This window comes from Ctenocephalides felis, unplaced genomic scaffold (genome assembly GCF_003426905.1).
Source record: "Ctenocephalides felis isolate EL2017-DRISC unplaced genomic scaffold, ASM342690v1 CF-g0.4_SCAFFOLD_03571, whole genome shotgun sequence".
In the NCBI taxonomy this organism is placed as follows: domain Eukaryota; kingdom Metazoa; phylum Arthropoda; class Insecta; order Siphonaptera; family Pulicidae; genus Ctenocephalides; species Ctenocephalides felis.
The window spans coordinates 8948343-8964308 of NW_020539725.1; the positions used below are offsets into that span (position 1 = coordinate 8948343).

At 28.8% G+C, this 15966-nt stretch overlaps 1 protein-coding gene across 1 annotated transcript; it reads left to right on the plus strand.

Moving 5' to 3' along the window:
• Positions 1–8568: 8568 nt before the first annotated feature.
• On the plus strand, positions 8569–14474 carry LOC113385561 (paired box protein Pax-1-like). The gene is made up of 3 exons (XM_026623413.1): positions 8569–8641; positions 12451–12827; positions 13891–14474. Exons 1-3 carry the CDS (start codon positions 8569–8571, stop codon positions 14359–14361), a joined length of 921 nt encoding a protein of 306 aa, XP_026479198.1. The 3' UTR covers positions 14362–14474.
• Positions 14475–15966: the final 1492 nt, after the last annotated feature.

A 15966-nucleotide genomic window follows, 5' to 3' on the forward strand; every position in this document is an offset into this window, starting at 1 on the left:
CATATAGGGAAGATCATACAATTCACCATGAAAAATTGCTACTTGAACCTATCTTATTCAATATTATTCAAGTTTTGATGGCTCATATGCAGTGCTAGATTTACAGTAGGGGCAGTCGGGGTTAGTGCCCAGGGCGGCAAATTTTCTGGGACGGCAAAATTTAGAACTTCTATATCTATATATAAAACAAGTATGAATTTTTTTTTGTTATAATTTATTTTTGTTAATCAAGACTTTAATGTCTTATAAGTATGAAATGCGTGATAAATTTTCTGCAATGAAATAGTTATTTTAATTTTAGAAAAGTGGATTAATAATAAATATTATAGCAACACTTAAACTGCGTTGTAAATATGTGATACGTGAATTAAAAATAAATTATTAGATGAAGATAGGTGCCATGTATGTATACAATGTGTTTTTATAACTGAAAGTTGAAACATATCTTTGCTTCATCATTTTAAGCTAAGTTAGTAAGGTCAGCAGCAACTATTGTTAGTTAATAATTATTATCAGTGTCATCGTTCCTAATAAGCCGAGTAAAACATCTCTCGTTGCCCAAATTTCGCAATGATGAATTTACGTTTCGAATAACTTCGGAATTATTCATTTGACATTTTGGTTCGTCCAGCACGTGCTCGAATCGAATGTTCGTGTGTCTGTTTGTATGTAATGACAGATTGCAGCGCTTGATTAAATGTGATCGCTAATGCCAAATACAATCTGCAACTCATTTGTCTTTCGCTCAGAAATAGACCGAGATCCTCATCGCACACTTACGACTTATATCAACATCACATTGTAACGAATAACGAACAAATCGAATCAAACTGGCAAATAATAGACGATATTAATAGTAACAGTAATTAGATACAAACCTGAGATTTTACAATAACTGACTACATTGTTAAGGTTACTTTATTTCTCATTTTGCTGGTACTGACACAGTATAAAAAACTGATCTGCAATAAAGACAACATAGAACACATGTCGACGAGGATGTAACAATACACCATAAAATTTTTTTCACTAAATTTTTGTCGGAATAAATGAATGTAGGGTAAAATCAAGACTTAAGGGTCGGCGAGTAAAACAGTCTACCATCAATATCTCTAAAACAAGTAAAATTAGGAATGTTTTAACAATATTCGAAGGTAGAGGGCAAAATATGTGTGTTCAGGCTTTGAACCGGGCGACATCGCAACCATGAGATAAATGGCCACACATTGTAAATTTTGTTATGAAAGTATTTTTTTCCGTTGTTAGTCTTTTTGCTTTTGAGCACAGTTGTTTAGTTTACGACACTTGAATATTTTAAACCATACTTCATTTAATTGTTTTTATAACATGTATTATTATTTTTAAGTGAGATTTAATAGTTTTAATTCTATAACCTCAAGAATAACTTGCATGTGGTGGTGATAAAAAGGACCACAAAAATCTTTACCTTGGCGAGGTGTAAGCAATAAGATAATACTAAATAAAAATGTAAAATAAATTAAAAAAGCAATTTTACAAAAGGTAAATTAAACTAATAATTATTAGAACTTGAATTATGAAAAGTTCATGTGAAAGTCTTATGCAGGTGCGATGTTTATAAAAAAATGTGCCCATAAAATATGATTTTCAAACAGAATTTGTATTCACTTTAATTGTAATAATTGTATATCAATATACAATGAGATTGATTATGATAAATTATACAAAAATACATTGTAAAGCAAGATTTATGATAGTAGTAAGAGTTTATATATATTTTTGTTTATCATGTTTAAAAAAACATAATTAGATAATGATTTTTGATTTTATTGTTCAATCTTATATCAACTGCATCAATAATTAAAAATGACTGTTATTTCAGAGAACCTCTTTAAAATTAAAAATAAAATAGTGGTTATATTTGCCCCCAACTGTACCCTTTTACCCTGCCTATATATATATATAAATTATATTTTAATTTATGTATTCTAGCCTTAATGGCACAACAAACGCTTATGAAATTTTTTCTCTGAAAATTCTGATCACCATAAAACCCCGTTAAGACAATTTTCTAGGAAGCTGATAAAAAACGCTTCTAATACGAGAAAAGTATTAAATGGGGATATTATATGGGACGTACTTCTAATACGAGAAACGTATTATATCGGAGGAATTTAGTTTAAAATAACAATAAATATTTTGCATTTACGGGCTTTTGGGCGTGAGTGAAATTTTTGGCATAGACGCACAAAAGCGTATCTCAATTTGTTTCGTGTCATTTAGATTAATACACAATGGGCGTAGCCCGTCTTGGACTAATGTACTGAGTCGTTTGAAAGTAGTGTTTATTATTTTATTATCTTTTATTTGAGTTTAAATTACTATTTCTTAACATTTATAGCTTTTGAAATGGTAGAAAACATTTTAGTTGCGTGTTCTGGGTATTAAATATACTAAACGATGTTTAAACTTTTGGTCTGTTCGGAATCTTAAACATCATTCTATAGATTTTATTTTCTACTTGCAAGGGTCAGTTTGAAATTAACCGGTCAAGTTCTGGATTTGGGATATATTATTTAACTTGTTTGTTAAATTTGTTGATATTTTCTCCCATCTACGCTGTAAACATTTCTGCTATTTTTGATTGTTCAGAACATAGTTTGGATCTACCGATAAATGAATTCTAAATCCAAATTACTTCATTTGAGTCTTATATAAGATTTATTAACAGTATTTTTCCACGAAATGAAATATTCACACAATAACAGACAAATTGAAAGTGTCGCAGATATTGTTTTACCTGTATGTACCTGGCGTCTCCACCGTTGTCGAAGAAAGCTTACTGATATGCATTCAACTTTATTGGATATAATAATATGTTAAAAGATTTAATATATATATATATATATATATATATATATATATATATATAATACATTTGTTTGTGATGTGTGTAAAATGTTTATGTTTATATTGACAAATTTTTGCGAGGTATATCTAAATAATTAATTGCAATTTTGAAGGTAAAATAATAAATATTTTACTGTATTACTAACAAGATTTAAATACCATTTGTTAGTAGGTTTTTAATGATGAATAATATATACAATTTTCATCACTAGTTAAAAACAAATGTTAAGAAAAAATTGTATATTAATAATAAATAATAGACAACAATATTAACTAAATAAACGATAATAGTAATAGTTAAGTTGCTGGTATTATTATATAAAGCCATATTTTCGTTACGACTGTTATTGTTTTTTGATAATGTACTATTTTGTATTTGAACTACTTATAAATGCATATTTAATAGCATAAAATTTACTATTTTATATTAAATATCAACGTTTTTTTTCAAAAAATTGTAAAATCAAATGAATGATATGGATTAATTATGTTTGAATCAATAATAAAAATTCTCACGGCTTACATACTGAAATATTTATAAACATTCAAATATGGGCAAGCAAAATATACATAAAAATAAATTTACAAATAACATCGTCAAGGCTAATAATAAATGCGTTCCTGAAATTGAGACGTTATCATCTCCTTTTGAGATAATTTTTATGGGCGACTAATTTATAAAAAAAACACATTATTTCAGACTACATATCAGTTTTTATGTAAAACTTGACACTAGCAATGTGAAGATAACTAAACTGGTTTTATAAAATTTGATTACGGAGTCGAAATTTATGAATACATTTATTGATAATGTTGTGTTGATAATATACAACACACACACACATTAAAATTAAAAAAAACAGTATTTTAATAATTTTACAAAAAATTACTAAAAAAACTTGAGGAAAATTTAAACAATAATGTATATTAGCATGAAGCATTAGAATAAATTCATAAATTTATAATTAACCAATGAACCCAAAATTTAAGCAAAATAGATAAATTTATATAATTAGGTATTTTCTCTTATATCTTATAGAAAATATCATTTATTTGTAAATATCATATTTTTTTCATTTTGTTCAAATTGTTTCTTTATTTTTGAGTTTCGGTCTGAAGTGGAATTGAAAAAGTTCCATTGAATAATAAAAATCGGCTAATTAATTATTTTCAAAATATAATAATTTATCGATTACAAAATATTTTTAAAGTAACAATATTTATTAAACGCATAGCATTTGTGAAATTTTGAAGAAAATTCCACCACAAACATGTTCATAAATATAACAGCTTAAAAAAGATCATTGTCTACATTTTTGCAAAATGCACTTCTTATTCTACTTAAACTGACTGTAAAATCTTTTAACCCAAATAAAAATAATAGAAATCTATGAGTTTCTATCAAGCGTCTTATTTCTATAATGCAGCCTTCAAAATCGCATATCTATGAGCTAATTTTAAAACAACCAACATAAAGATTTCTAAAAATAGTTGTAGTTATAATTCTCAATTATCAATACCAGATACATATGTTTGGCGCACATTCCGGCGACACCCATTCCATGTAAAACTAATGAGAAATATTAAAAATAATTTTTAGTATATTATACATAGTTTCTGAATACCTCCATCGAATTCATTAAATTTGTATTCGAGAGACCGAGCGTTATTTCTCGTATTTCAAACGTTTTCATGGTCTGTTTATTTCGTTAAGGGTCATGTGTTATTTTAATGTTGCTACATATAAATATATATATATATATATATATATATATATATATATATATATATATAAAATTTTAATTGTGGAAATTCTCATGTGCATTTATTAATTGCATATGTAGATACGTAGAATGCGAAAAATAGTCTACACTTCTCAATAATATAAAATCTGTCAAACAAAATGAGGATTCGGTGTTTAAAATCTTATTATGGTCTTTACCGTCATAAGCTTTTTTTACTAGAACACAAAACTTTTATTTGACAAATAAAATGATCATTTCTAAATCTCCAAGAGAAGATTATGTTACTATTTCTTGCAACAATCTACCGCAGCGATGAAGAAGAAATATGATATTTTATTTTCTTCGAATTTAGCCATATCGTAAATTAATTCCTCGACTTTTTGTTTTTGATTATTGAATTTGATACTTCCGTTAGTATGTATATAACTTCGAATTTTTAAAATCGTGAAACAATCAATTCTATTTCTAATAACATTCGCAATAAAACGTACTTTTGTTCCATGCAATTGTTGTTGTAATTTAGATTCATTATTTATATTTGATGTTTTTGTTGTTGCTTTTTTTTGATTGGAGATGTGAAGTACATTTAAAGAATTGCATTGTTTTTAGTTCTCTAATATTTTCTTATGATATTGCAAATTGATCATATTGTTTAAAAGCATGTCAATACGTCTTTACAATACTTCACATATACATGTATATACACAGGGCCGGTCCTGCCTTGCATGCGATGCATGCAAAAAATGCGGGCGCACGCTTTAGGGGGCGCCAAAACGAGATTCGGAAATTAAATTTATAATATATTATTAATATTTTTTTTAATATAAAATCTAAAATATTCAATAGATTATAATAAAGAATCAAACTTAACTATGGATACAAAGACACAAAAAGCATATTCAGTTTGCAATGTGTTTAGTAGAAACGATTAATTACTCTGCAAATTACTAAATTATGTTCTGCTTATTGTTTACTGCACTTATTACATTTTTCCTCGTTTGAATTTGATGTGGAATCGAAAAAGAAATTATCTAGTGTTCAATCTCGTAAGCGCAAACTTACGAAAATTTAAATTATTGGGCATTATTGACGAAAAATTGCGAGCTGATTTAGTTTAAACGAAACTTGTTAAAAAAAAATAGATAAAAATTATAATAGAGAAAAATGGAAAATGGGAAGTCAGTGCTTAGAAAATGTCTTATTAAGACCGAGAAATTTTAACGTTGAAGACATGCGTGGTTAGGTTTATGGAAATGGAGCAAATATGAAAAATGGAAGCAAAATGTACTTATTGTTAAAAACAAAAATCGTGAGCTTTATTTATACCTAGTGCTGTCCGTACTAAATCTAATTATTAACTAAGCAGAACTAATACAGATACAAATATAATTGTGTGTTGTTTTCAATATAGTTCAGGAAATATGTAATTTCTTTGCATCTTTTAAAATACGTTAAAAATTTAACTAAAAAACAACAATCACAAACAGTAAACATGAATACAATCGGCCCTTACGATATCAATAAGGAGAAGTTTACGATGCAATTTTGGATATCGTGAAAAATGAAAAAAAAATTAAAATAAAATTTTAAAAAATCTGACATAAATAACGAGTGTTATGTTTAAAAATAAAATAAGTAAAATGTTTCAAAACCCAAATATTAATATTACACATATGTTAGAAAGACTTGAAAATGTAAAATATTTGATTATGGTCAGCCCGCAAATCGCTTCGATTTCCTAAATAAAATTAAAATCAATGTATTTTATATGCTTTTCGATTATTAATATTTTTGTGTACTAAATCCAGAATGATTATAAATTGATTTAAAAAAGTTAACGTAATTATTTATATAATTTTAATGATAAATGTTAAAACAATTAAAATTATTGTGGGGGGGCGGCGCTAAAACAAATCTTGCATGCGGGCGCTGAGAACCCCAGGACTGGCCCTGTATATACATATATAAATAATACATTATTTATAATTTTACTTTTCACAACTAAAACCCTACCTTTTTCCTATTTTTTTTTAATTCTACTATTTACAATGCACTTTTTTGCAGGAACTATTAAACATAAATAAACAAAATTTGTAGTGTACGTTTATACACTTTATTTTTTAATATTTTTTCATAATCTAGAATTCACTTTTTACCTTTAAATTTTTGGAAACAGATTAGTAGTAGTACAATTTCAGTTTGATTTTGAGCGAGTGTTTAAAAAAATATAAACATCCAATGACATGATGATAAAAAGTGAAATACTTCAATTCAAAAAATAAGAATAAAAGTGTGTAAATACTGTAAATGTATAAACAAATGTTTTAGTTTATTTTTAATAGATTCTGAAGAAATGGAAATAAAAAGGTATAGAATATTTATAAATAAAAAATTAAATAAATATTTTTTTGGGAAAAAGTTGCATCTTACACATCACTACTTCTTTTTCGAAAGGATTATTGAACTATTGGTAGGGTAAGGCGGGGCACAAAAGTTCATTTTGACTTTAAACAATTATTTTGTGAAAACCAAACCAACAGTATCTTAGTCATCAAACAAACAACTAACAAATTATATTCAGTAGAATCCCAACAATCTTACCATTGTAGAAATATGTTTTATTACTATTTTTGAAATATTTGTCATATGGTATTTTTCACCCCAAAGTTGGGGTAAAAAGGGACAGCCAGGTAGCAAAAAGATCAACCATTTTATTTTTAATTTTGAAGAGGTTTTAGGAAATAATAGCTACATTATTTAATAAATGCTATGCAGATTAATTATTAGATTATGAAACAAAATTAAAAATCATAATGTAATTATGTATTTATAATAAACAAAAATATTTGATCAATTCATACAACTACCATAAGTACCATGTATATGACTTTGGTAGGTATTTTTATTTAATTTATTATAATCAGAATCAATGTTTTTAGAAATTCAATTTTTACAATTAAAGTGAAACTTTTATTTAATTGCAATATGTTTGAAATACATATTTTATGAGTTTTTTCTGTATGAAATACTTATTTTTTTTAAGATCGCACTGCATACAAACTTCGTATGGAACATTGTCAGAAGAATTTACCATTAGAGTCAGAATAACTATTATTTTAATTTATTCGTCCTAAAAATGCATAAATTTTAAAAATATTTTACATTTTTGTTTACTATTTTATTATTGTTTGCACTTAACCACAGTAAATGTTCAGGTTGTTCTTTTTACCCTAACCACCTGTAAGCTATTCTAGAGGTTACATAAAAATACATCTTATAGAACAATTAAATAATGAATGCTTAAACATTTTATTCGGGTATCGTAAACTAAAGATAAGCCACAGTGTTTAAAAACAAAAAGACTGACAACGAAAAAAAACTTTTGATAGAAATTTTTCGGTGTGGCCGTTTGTTTATCTACTGATTACAAAGTCGCTCGATTCAAGGTGATTGCTGCTTATACATCCTTTGCGCTCTACTTTAAAATAGTATCGTTAAAGAATGTTATACTTTGTGTTTGAAATAATTATGTTGACCCTTTTTTTCCGCAGATCTTTTATACCCGCTCTACTCTATATATGATGTTTATAATATTTATGAATATAAAATATGTAATGTAAAGGTAATAAATAAATTCGAACATTTTCTATTAATACATAAATATTATAAATATGCAATAAAAATTACAGATGCTCATCACAGGGTACAGAATGCTATGTGTTCTAGTAAAAAAAATCAGAATATCTAAATTAAATTAAATTTAACGTTGCATAATTAACATTAATCTAATTCACTGTGTATGATGCAATTGTGATGTATTACAATAATTCGTTATCGGAAGCGTTGAACTAGAAACTAGAAAAATAAACATGAATGAATTGGTCACGGATTGAACGCATAGTAATCGGGCGCGGTGACCTCTCTCCAGATAATTATGGAATTTAATCTCGTGTCAGATAAAGAGGAGGATCTTTTAGGCACAACAAAGGACAGATTAATAGTTCTTGGTACATTTAGTAACTGATATATTTCCAATAATTGTCTTGTATTTCATCAAATTCTTTGAAATATTTTGGCGGTCGGCAGGAGCGATATTGAAGGACCTAATTTTAGAAAGAGTTTGCACGTTTTACAGAACCGGAAAATATACATATGGTAAAACCCTATTAAAAAGCGTCTTAAGCAAAAAATTGGGCGAAGGATGATAAAACATCGCACTATGTATTATATTATGTCAATCATAAATACGCCTTTTTAAATAATTGCTTATTTTATTGTGACAAAGATTTAGATACATTAGCAATTACTAGATTTTCAACATAATTCAATTTGGCCGTACGTGTGGCAATACACTAGCAAATCTAACTTTTCCGACCTATTACAATTGGCACAATCCAGGACAGCTAGTCATTACTATTTATTTGCTTTACCACCATGACAAGTTTTTTCCCTGAAAACATTGGATTTATATCAGATCAGTTTTAACCTAAATAGCTGTACATCATCGTGCCTAACGGCAAATTGCTGAAACTTCCAGTATCAAAAATTAGTTTATTTTAAAAAGATTTTTGAGAATATTGAAATTTTAGAAAAAAATTGCCTTTTTTGAAATATTTGAACTTCTTTTTTGTATTTCATTTTTTTTAAATTTTTTATTCAAAGTAATCGTGCTGCGTGATTGTTTTAAAGGCAAATATCGAAACGCGTAAACGCGTCTAAAGGTTAATCATTATAAATCTTGGTGCGGAACCTATAGAAATTTCAACAAAAATTGTACTCATTTATAAAATTTATATAAAAGATCTGATAATTTCAAGCAATGTATCTCTTCAGTATACTGGTCATCTTTGACCGCGAAATGCCATTTTTTTAACTTTTTGCTCTATTTCTACGAAACCTCTGGGCCTGCCTTCGTAATTCAGTCAATTTTTCAAAATATTTTCGAATCATTTAAATCGGCTGCTTTGTTCTCTCAAAACCGATTTGTCATTTTTGATACTTTTTGCCCCGTTACTTCGAAATAGCTGGATCTGCTTTTGCTAAAAACTAATGTTGTTTGAATCATTCAATTTATCTATATTTATTAATCCGTTTTCTCAAAATCGTTCACGAAAAATTGTATCCGCCCACAGCACACACACATACTTCCATTTTCTCTAAGATATGTCCAAATGTTCGGAAGACTTTGAAACGTAAAGATATGGAAAAAAATTCATTTTCGATTTTTTTGCGGTAACTATAATTTATCCCAAGGAAAGTTTAAAAGTTTTGTTAAGAAATTTTTAACTTCCCGTGGGGTAAGTTATTGTAATCGTCCAAAAATCAAAATTGAAAATTTTTACATTTTCTCACGTTTTGAAGGTTTCTGAACATTTTTGCATATCTCAGAAAAAATGAATGTGTGTGTGTGTATGTATGTATGAATGTATGGATACAATTTTTTGTCCACGTTTTCGAGCGCACGGACCAACCGATTTGAATGGTACAAAAAACATTCGATGCCTATTAATATTGAGAGGTGCTGATTAGTTTTTGACATGGGCAGGTCCAGCCGTTTCGGAGATACGGATCAAAGAGTGTAAAAAAATAGAAATCGAGTTTTTGTAAGTAAGGAGCATCCGATTTGAATGATCTAAAAAACATTCAATTCGCAATGACGGGGAGAAGTGGTGATTAGATTTTGACAAATGCAGGTTCAGTCGTTTAGACAATGTTACAGTATTTATAATAATCTATCTAAAAACATTTAATATTTCTCGGACATTCCGTTACGGCGCGCGAAGTTCTAGCAATTTGCCTTAAGGCACGATGCCATACACAACCAATTTAATTTCTTTGTGCTCTTGGCTATAATTCCTCATTTCCAGTGATTTGACAATATCAATTTTCGAATCACGGTGTTTTGGCAGTTGCAATTTTTATATCTATCGTATATATATCGAAGTATACGCCTTTATTCGCATATTATATAAGTTCGCAGTTGATGAAGCCTAAAACTTATTCCAATTTATCAAAATTTTCTACATTTTACTTTTAAATTTACACACTTCAAATTTATTATACTTCTGAATTTTTATAATTTCGACTCCATTTTTTATAATGTTGAATCCTGGTGAAATTCACCAGCTAACTGATTAGTGAGTTTGATTTGTTGGTTGAAATTTTTCATCCAAAAGATTCAATAACTCATTTTTTTACTTCAATTTATTGTATGCTTTTCAAATTTTTAAGCTTAGAATATAAAGCATTATGTTCACTTTATTCTTCGAATTATCTTAACCATAATATTATTATAAAATTTACCGAATCACGGTCCTGTGTAAGTTTTTGTCCCAAGAATTCTATCCGAAGCGAGTCGTTAGGATTGAATCATTTTTTTTTTTTGAAGACAAGAGATCGCCTGTTCCAAATGAGTGACTACAAACGATAACCTTTGAAACTGAACTCTACAATATCAGATAGACTCAAATAATTAATGCTGATACATATGTATTAATACTCATACAAAAGTAAATATTATAAATTTAAAATTGTGAATTAACTTATCAGACATATATATTTTTGTCAACTGTTGTGTTTATATTTTTTCTGTACAACATTTATTTGATAATATTATGTGTTTGTGCAAAGAAATAATTGACTATTACTGTCAATGCATTTAACATTACGTATAATTTTATTATGAAACTAGTGGTGTGTATGGCATCGTGCCTTAAGGCAAATTGCTGGAACTTCCCGTACCGTAACAAAATGTTCGAGAATATTAAATGTTTTCAAATAGATTATTATAAATAAGTACTGTAACATTGTGTAATATTTATAATAATTATATAAACTGAATTGCAAAGTTGAAAATATTTGTTTAAAGTATATTAGAACTTAGTCAGAATTAGAATTAAAATCTGAATTATTTTCGATATACAAAAAAATATTTTTTGAAAAAAAAAATTGAAATATTTTTTTCCAAAAGCAATTATTTTGTTAAAACAAGCAGAAAGTTCTTTAAATCATTCACATTGGGCTTAGTTAGCTTAGTTCTCTCAAAAACTGGCATTTTTTGCACATTTAGCTGGATCCCCGAAACCGCTGGTCCTGCCTTTGCCAAAAACTAATCACCACTTCTCCCCGTCATTTAGAATCTAATGTTTTTTGTATCATTCAAATCCGATGCTCCGATCTCTCAAAAACTCGATTTCTATTTTCTGCATTCTTTGTTCTGTATCTCCGAAACGGTTGGGCCTGCCATTGCCAAAAACTAATCAACACATCTTCCTATCAATAGAAATCGAATGTTTTTTGAACCATTCAAATCGGTTGATCCGTGCGCCCGAAAACGTGGCCGAAAATTTGTATCCACACATACACACACACACATCCTTTTTTTCTGAGGTATGCCAAAATTTTCAGAAACTTTCAAAATGTGACGAAATGTAAAAATTTTCAATTTTGATTTTTGGACGATGTCAATAACTTACCTTACGGGAAGTTAATAAATGGATTTTACTTACATTTTTGTCATAATTAGTACAATTATTAAATCTAATGATTTTATTAAATTTATTTAATTATATCAAAATGTTCTCAATCCTTTGAAACGTGAAGATATGCAAAAGATTACATTTTCGAATTTTGGACGATTGCTATAGCTTACCCTACGGGAAGTTAATATAACAGTAAATTATATATTCTAAAAAAACTATAATTTGTAAAGCCTTGTTTATAAATATGTCATTTATATTTAAAATCGTGTCGATAACGTGCCATGAATTTTTATAAGTTTTCAAGTATGTGAAATACTTTTTCATTTTTCCCACAGATATAGTATCGCAACCTCACGGTCACCAGCAGTTGCACCAGCAGCAGCAACAACAACAGCAGCAGCAGTATGGTGAAGTCAACCAATTGGGCGGCGTATTTGTAAACGGCCGACCTTTGCCGAACGGCGTTCGGATGCGAATCGTTGAATTGGCCCAACTTGGCATCAGGCCCTGCGACATTTCGAGGCAATTGAGAGTGAGCCACGGCTGCGTCAGCAAGATATTGGCCAGGTATCACGAGACGGGAAGCATCCTCCCGGGGGCCATAGGCGGTTCCAAGCCTAGAGTTACGACGCCTAAGGTTGTGGCATATATTAAACAGTTGAAATTGAAAGATCCAGGGATTTTTGCTTGGGAAATTAGAGATAAATTGATGGTGAGATATGATTTATTACTAATAACATCAAATTTTACCAAATCTTAGATCGATATAATATAAAGTATTGAGTGCTATTGATTTAACACTTACGGGACGGCACCGATTTCAAAACAATCTACTGTACTGGTTGTAAACTTGATTTCATTGTGTATGTTGTAGTCATTGAAGGACATACATTTATAATATTAATTTATTTTTGATCGTTTTATAAAGAATGTTGACATTCAAAACAATTTCCAAAATGCATAGCTGGTTGATTTTCACCTGTTTTACAATAAAATGTTGTTCGCCGCCTTCCACCTAATGCTTTTCTGTCAGAACAGACAATACAATCCTTTCTTCTTTCTCTCGCATTTAGAATATGCCACTGATTAGTAAGTATATTTGTTCACTTTTTGTTGCCATAATGGTTTGTTTTTTCTATTATATTGTCTAATAATTTATTTGTAAAATATAAAGTAAAATAATCTATTGGATGTCTTATATTGCTTTGTATTTGTAGTCGGGGTGTTTGTTGATGTATGTCAAACTCGATTATTGAAGGAAAATCGGCACATTCGCTAATGTCTTTCCGCTTTAATTTGTCGAACTTCTTCTTTTTGTTGGTTGGATAATATCATCATCACATTCATCACTATCTTCGGTGCAAATAGCAATTTCGTAAAATTTGTCTGTATGGATGTCTATTTCAAACTCATCTTCACTACTGCTTAATTCACAAAATTTACCAATCTATATTTAAAATATTTAAAAGCGCTCGGTCGTTTTAAATATTAAAAAATAGACTATATAGCAAAGAAAAAGGCTAAAAATACTAATGAAAAAAACTTAAAATTATTTTCAAAATACAACACTGTTTATCACTGCTATATGTAATGTATTCAACTTTTTGACGCAAACTGAGTCATTGTTTATAAAATAGCATGTGCCTCACAGAGAATGTTTTTCCACTCAGTTGGACAGCCGTCCCCAAAGAGTTAAATGTAAGAGGATTTCATTTGTGATATTTCCTTAATGCTATAATAAATAAACCTTAATAAATTTAATTCCTTTAATATAGGTCGACGGTGTCTGTGACAAATACAATGTGCCTTCCGTGAGTTCAATATCTCGCATATTGCGAAACAAAATTGGCCCGAGCCCTACGAGTGCACAGAGTTCGAATCCCCATGCAGCCCATCTATACACATCCCTGTATCCAGGATATGCTTACCACCATCACCATCACCAACCTCACAGCCACCACAAACCTGGTCTAAATCAGACGCCTAGTCAACCAGGAACAACCCCTAATCCATTAGCCGCATGTTGGCCGTCAGGTCATTCCGTGCAGGATATTTTGGCCAACGTGCATCAGCAAGCGATGGCGGCAGGGTTTAGACCAGGGCAGAATGGGCAGGTGGGTTTTGCAGAGACCCAAACCGCACCCACCAGTCCTGGGCAGTACAATTATTATATGTATCTGCAGACAGCGAGTGGTTTCCAGCATCATCATCATAATTCTCTATACGGAAAAGAGGAAATTATGTGATTGAGTTTAATTTTAATTTGGTGAATATTTCATTTAAAATCTTCATTCAAACACATCATGAATATCAGTGTAATTTAGTAATGATTGAAATAGCCTCAAAACTATATTTAATAGTAAAGACAGTTTGAATTACATACACAACCATGATAAAATCTTTATTTCACGTATTGAAAAGGTAGACAAGCCAAATTTGTCATTAAAATTATGTGCCTAGATGAAAATCTGTTTTGGTTGTGAAAAAGGTAGTTTTGTGACTTTATGGCACTTTTAAAGTGTGACTTGTTTTGCAAACAATATTTAAACTTGGTTCAGTTATTCTTGTTTTAATGCAAATTATATCTAGTTTTACTAAAAAAAAGTGAAATTTTAATTAGAATATATCAAACTTGATTTCAATATGATATTCGCTAAGACCGACCTTCGCGATTCTTATTTTTGTCCTTATAACTATTGATTTGGTATGTTGATTTTATAGTTATTTATTTGTTTTTATAAATTTAACTGCTCGAAATATGGCTTACATGAAAGTTTCATTTGATATCTTTATCATGCCTATCCAAACTATCATAAATTTTTATCATTTTATGTACAATATATATAGTACCTTACAATTCATAATCAATATTATTTTAAACTCTTAATTTCAATCATTTGCCTACAGTAGTGGAAATAGTGAAATAATGCATCTATATCACCAATGGTTTTATCACAATTTCCATTTTCCAATGAATGTAATTTTAGTTTATCTTTGAAATGTGATGTATATCTAGATTATAAGATATGACTTGCTACAAAGACTAAAACTTGTGTTATATTAATTATTATAATAGGTGTCAAAGAATGAAATAATTGTCCATTCTGATGTAAGTAAAATTAGTTTATTCTATTTTTATTATTTATGTAATTAAAATTAATGTGATGTTATCAATAACTAGTGTCTTAATTCAGTGCCTTAAGTGAATTATATAAATGATTGCATGTAGTAATAACTTATGTATGAAATACGATATAATTTAAAATCTCATGAAAGTAATACAATAATGAATTCAAAACGTGTATTCATGAATCGATTTAATTAGTATTAAAATCTGTATTATTATTTGAATGACTTAAAATATAATTTATATGTTTATTTAAAACTTTGTTTTTTATGAATATCAATCAATTTTGATAATCAAGAAAACTATTTATCAGGGCATACTAAATGACTCTTCAATGCTTTTGAATAATTAAAAGATGTGGCAATGTTTTACAAAACCATATGCGACACATGTACTACGTGCCCTTTTTTACGACTATATACTAGACATCCATAAACCGAGCAAAAAAACCGCAGAAGTTTTTGAGAAACCACCATGAAAATTATTCTAAGAATTATGACCAGAATTTTCAAAACTTTCAACGTCGAGTTGTGGAGTGCGGCACATCTCAAGAGGTAAGAGTTAGCAGTAGAACGCATGTGGGAGTGTGTGCCATGTGGGTGTTTTTGTTAACCAAAATTCAATATTTTATTATTTAAGCTAACTTGTTATTTAACTAATAAAACAACACTGATATTACTTCAAACTTACATACATTTAATAAACACCAATTAACACCAGGCAG

Coding starts and splice junctions, on each gene's coding strand:
- LOC113385561 (XM_026623413.1), top strand. CDS start 8,569: ATGGAATTTAATCTCGTGTCAGATAAAGAGGAGGATCTTTTAGGCACA. Junction 8,642..12,450: donor GGACAGATTAATAGTTCTTG/GTACATTTAGTA, acceptor TTTTTCCCACAG/ATATAGTATCGCAACCTCAC. Junction 12,828..13,890: donor AAATTAGAGATAAATTGATG/GTGAGATATGAT, acceptor CCTTTAATATAG/GTCGACGGTGTCTGTGACAA.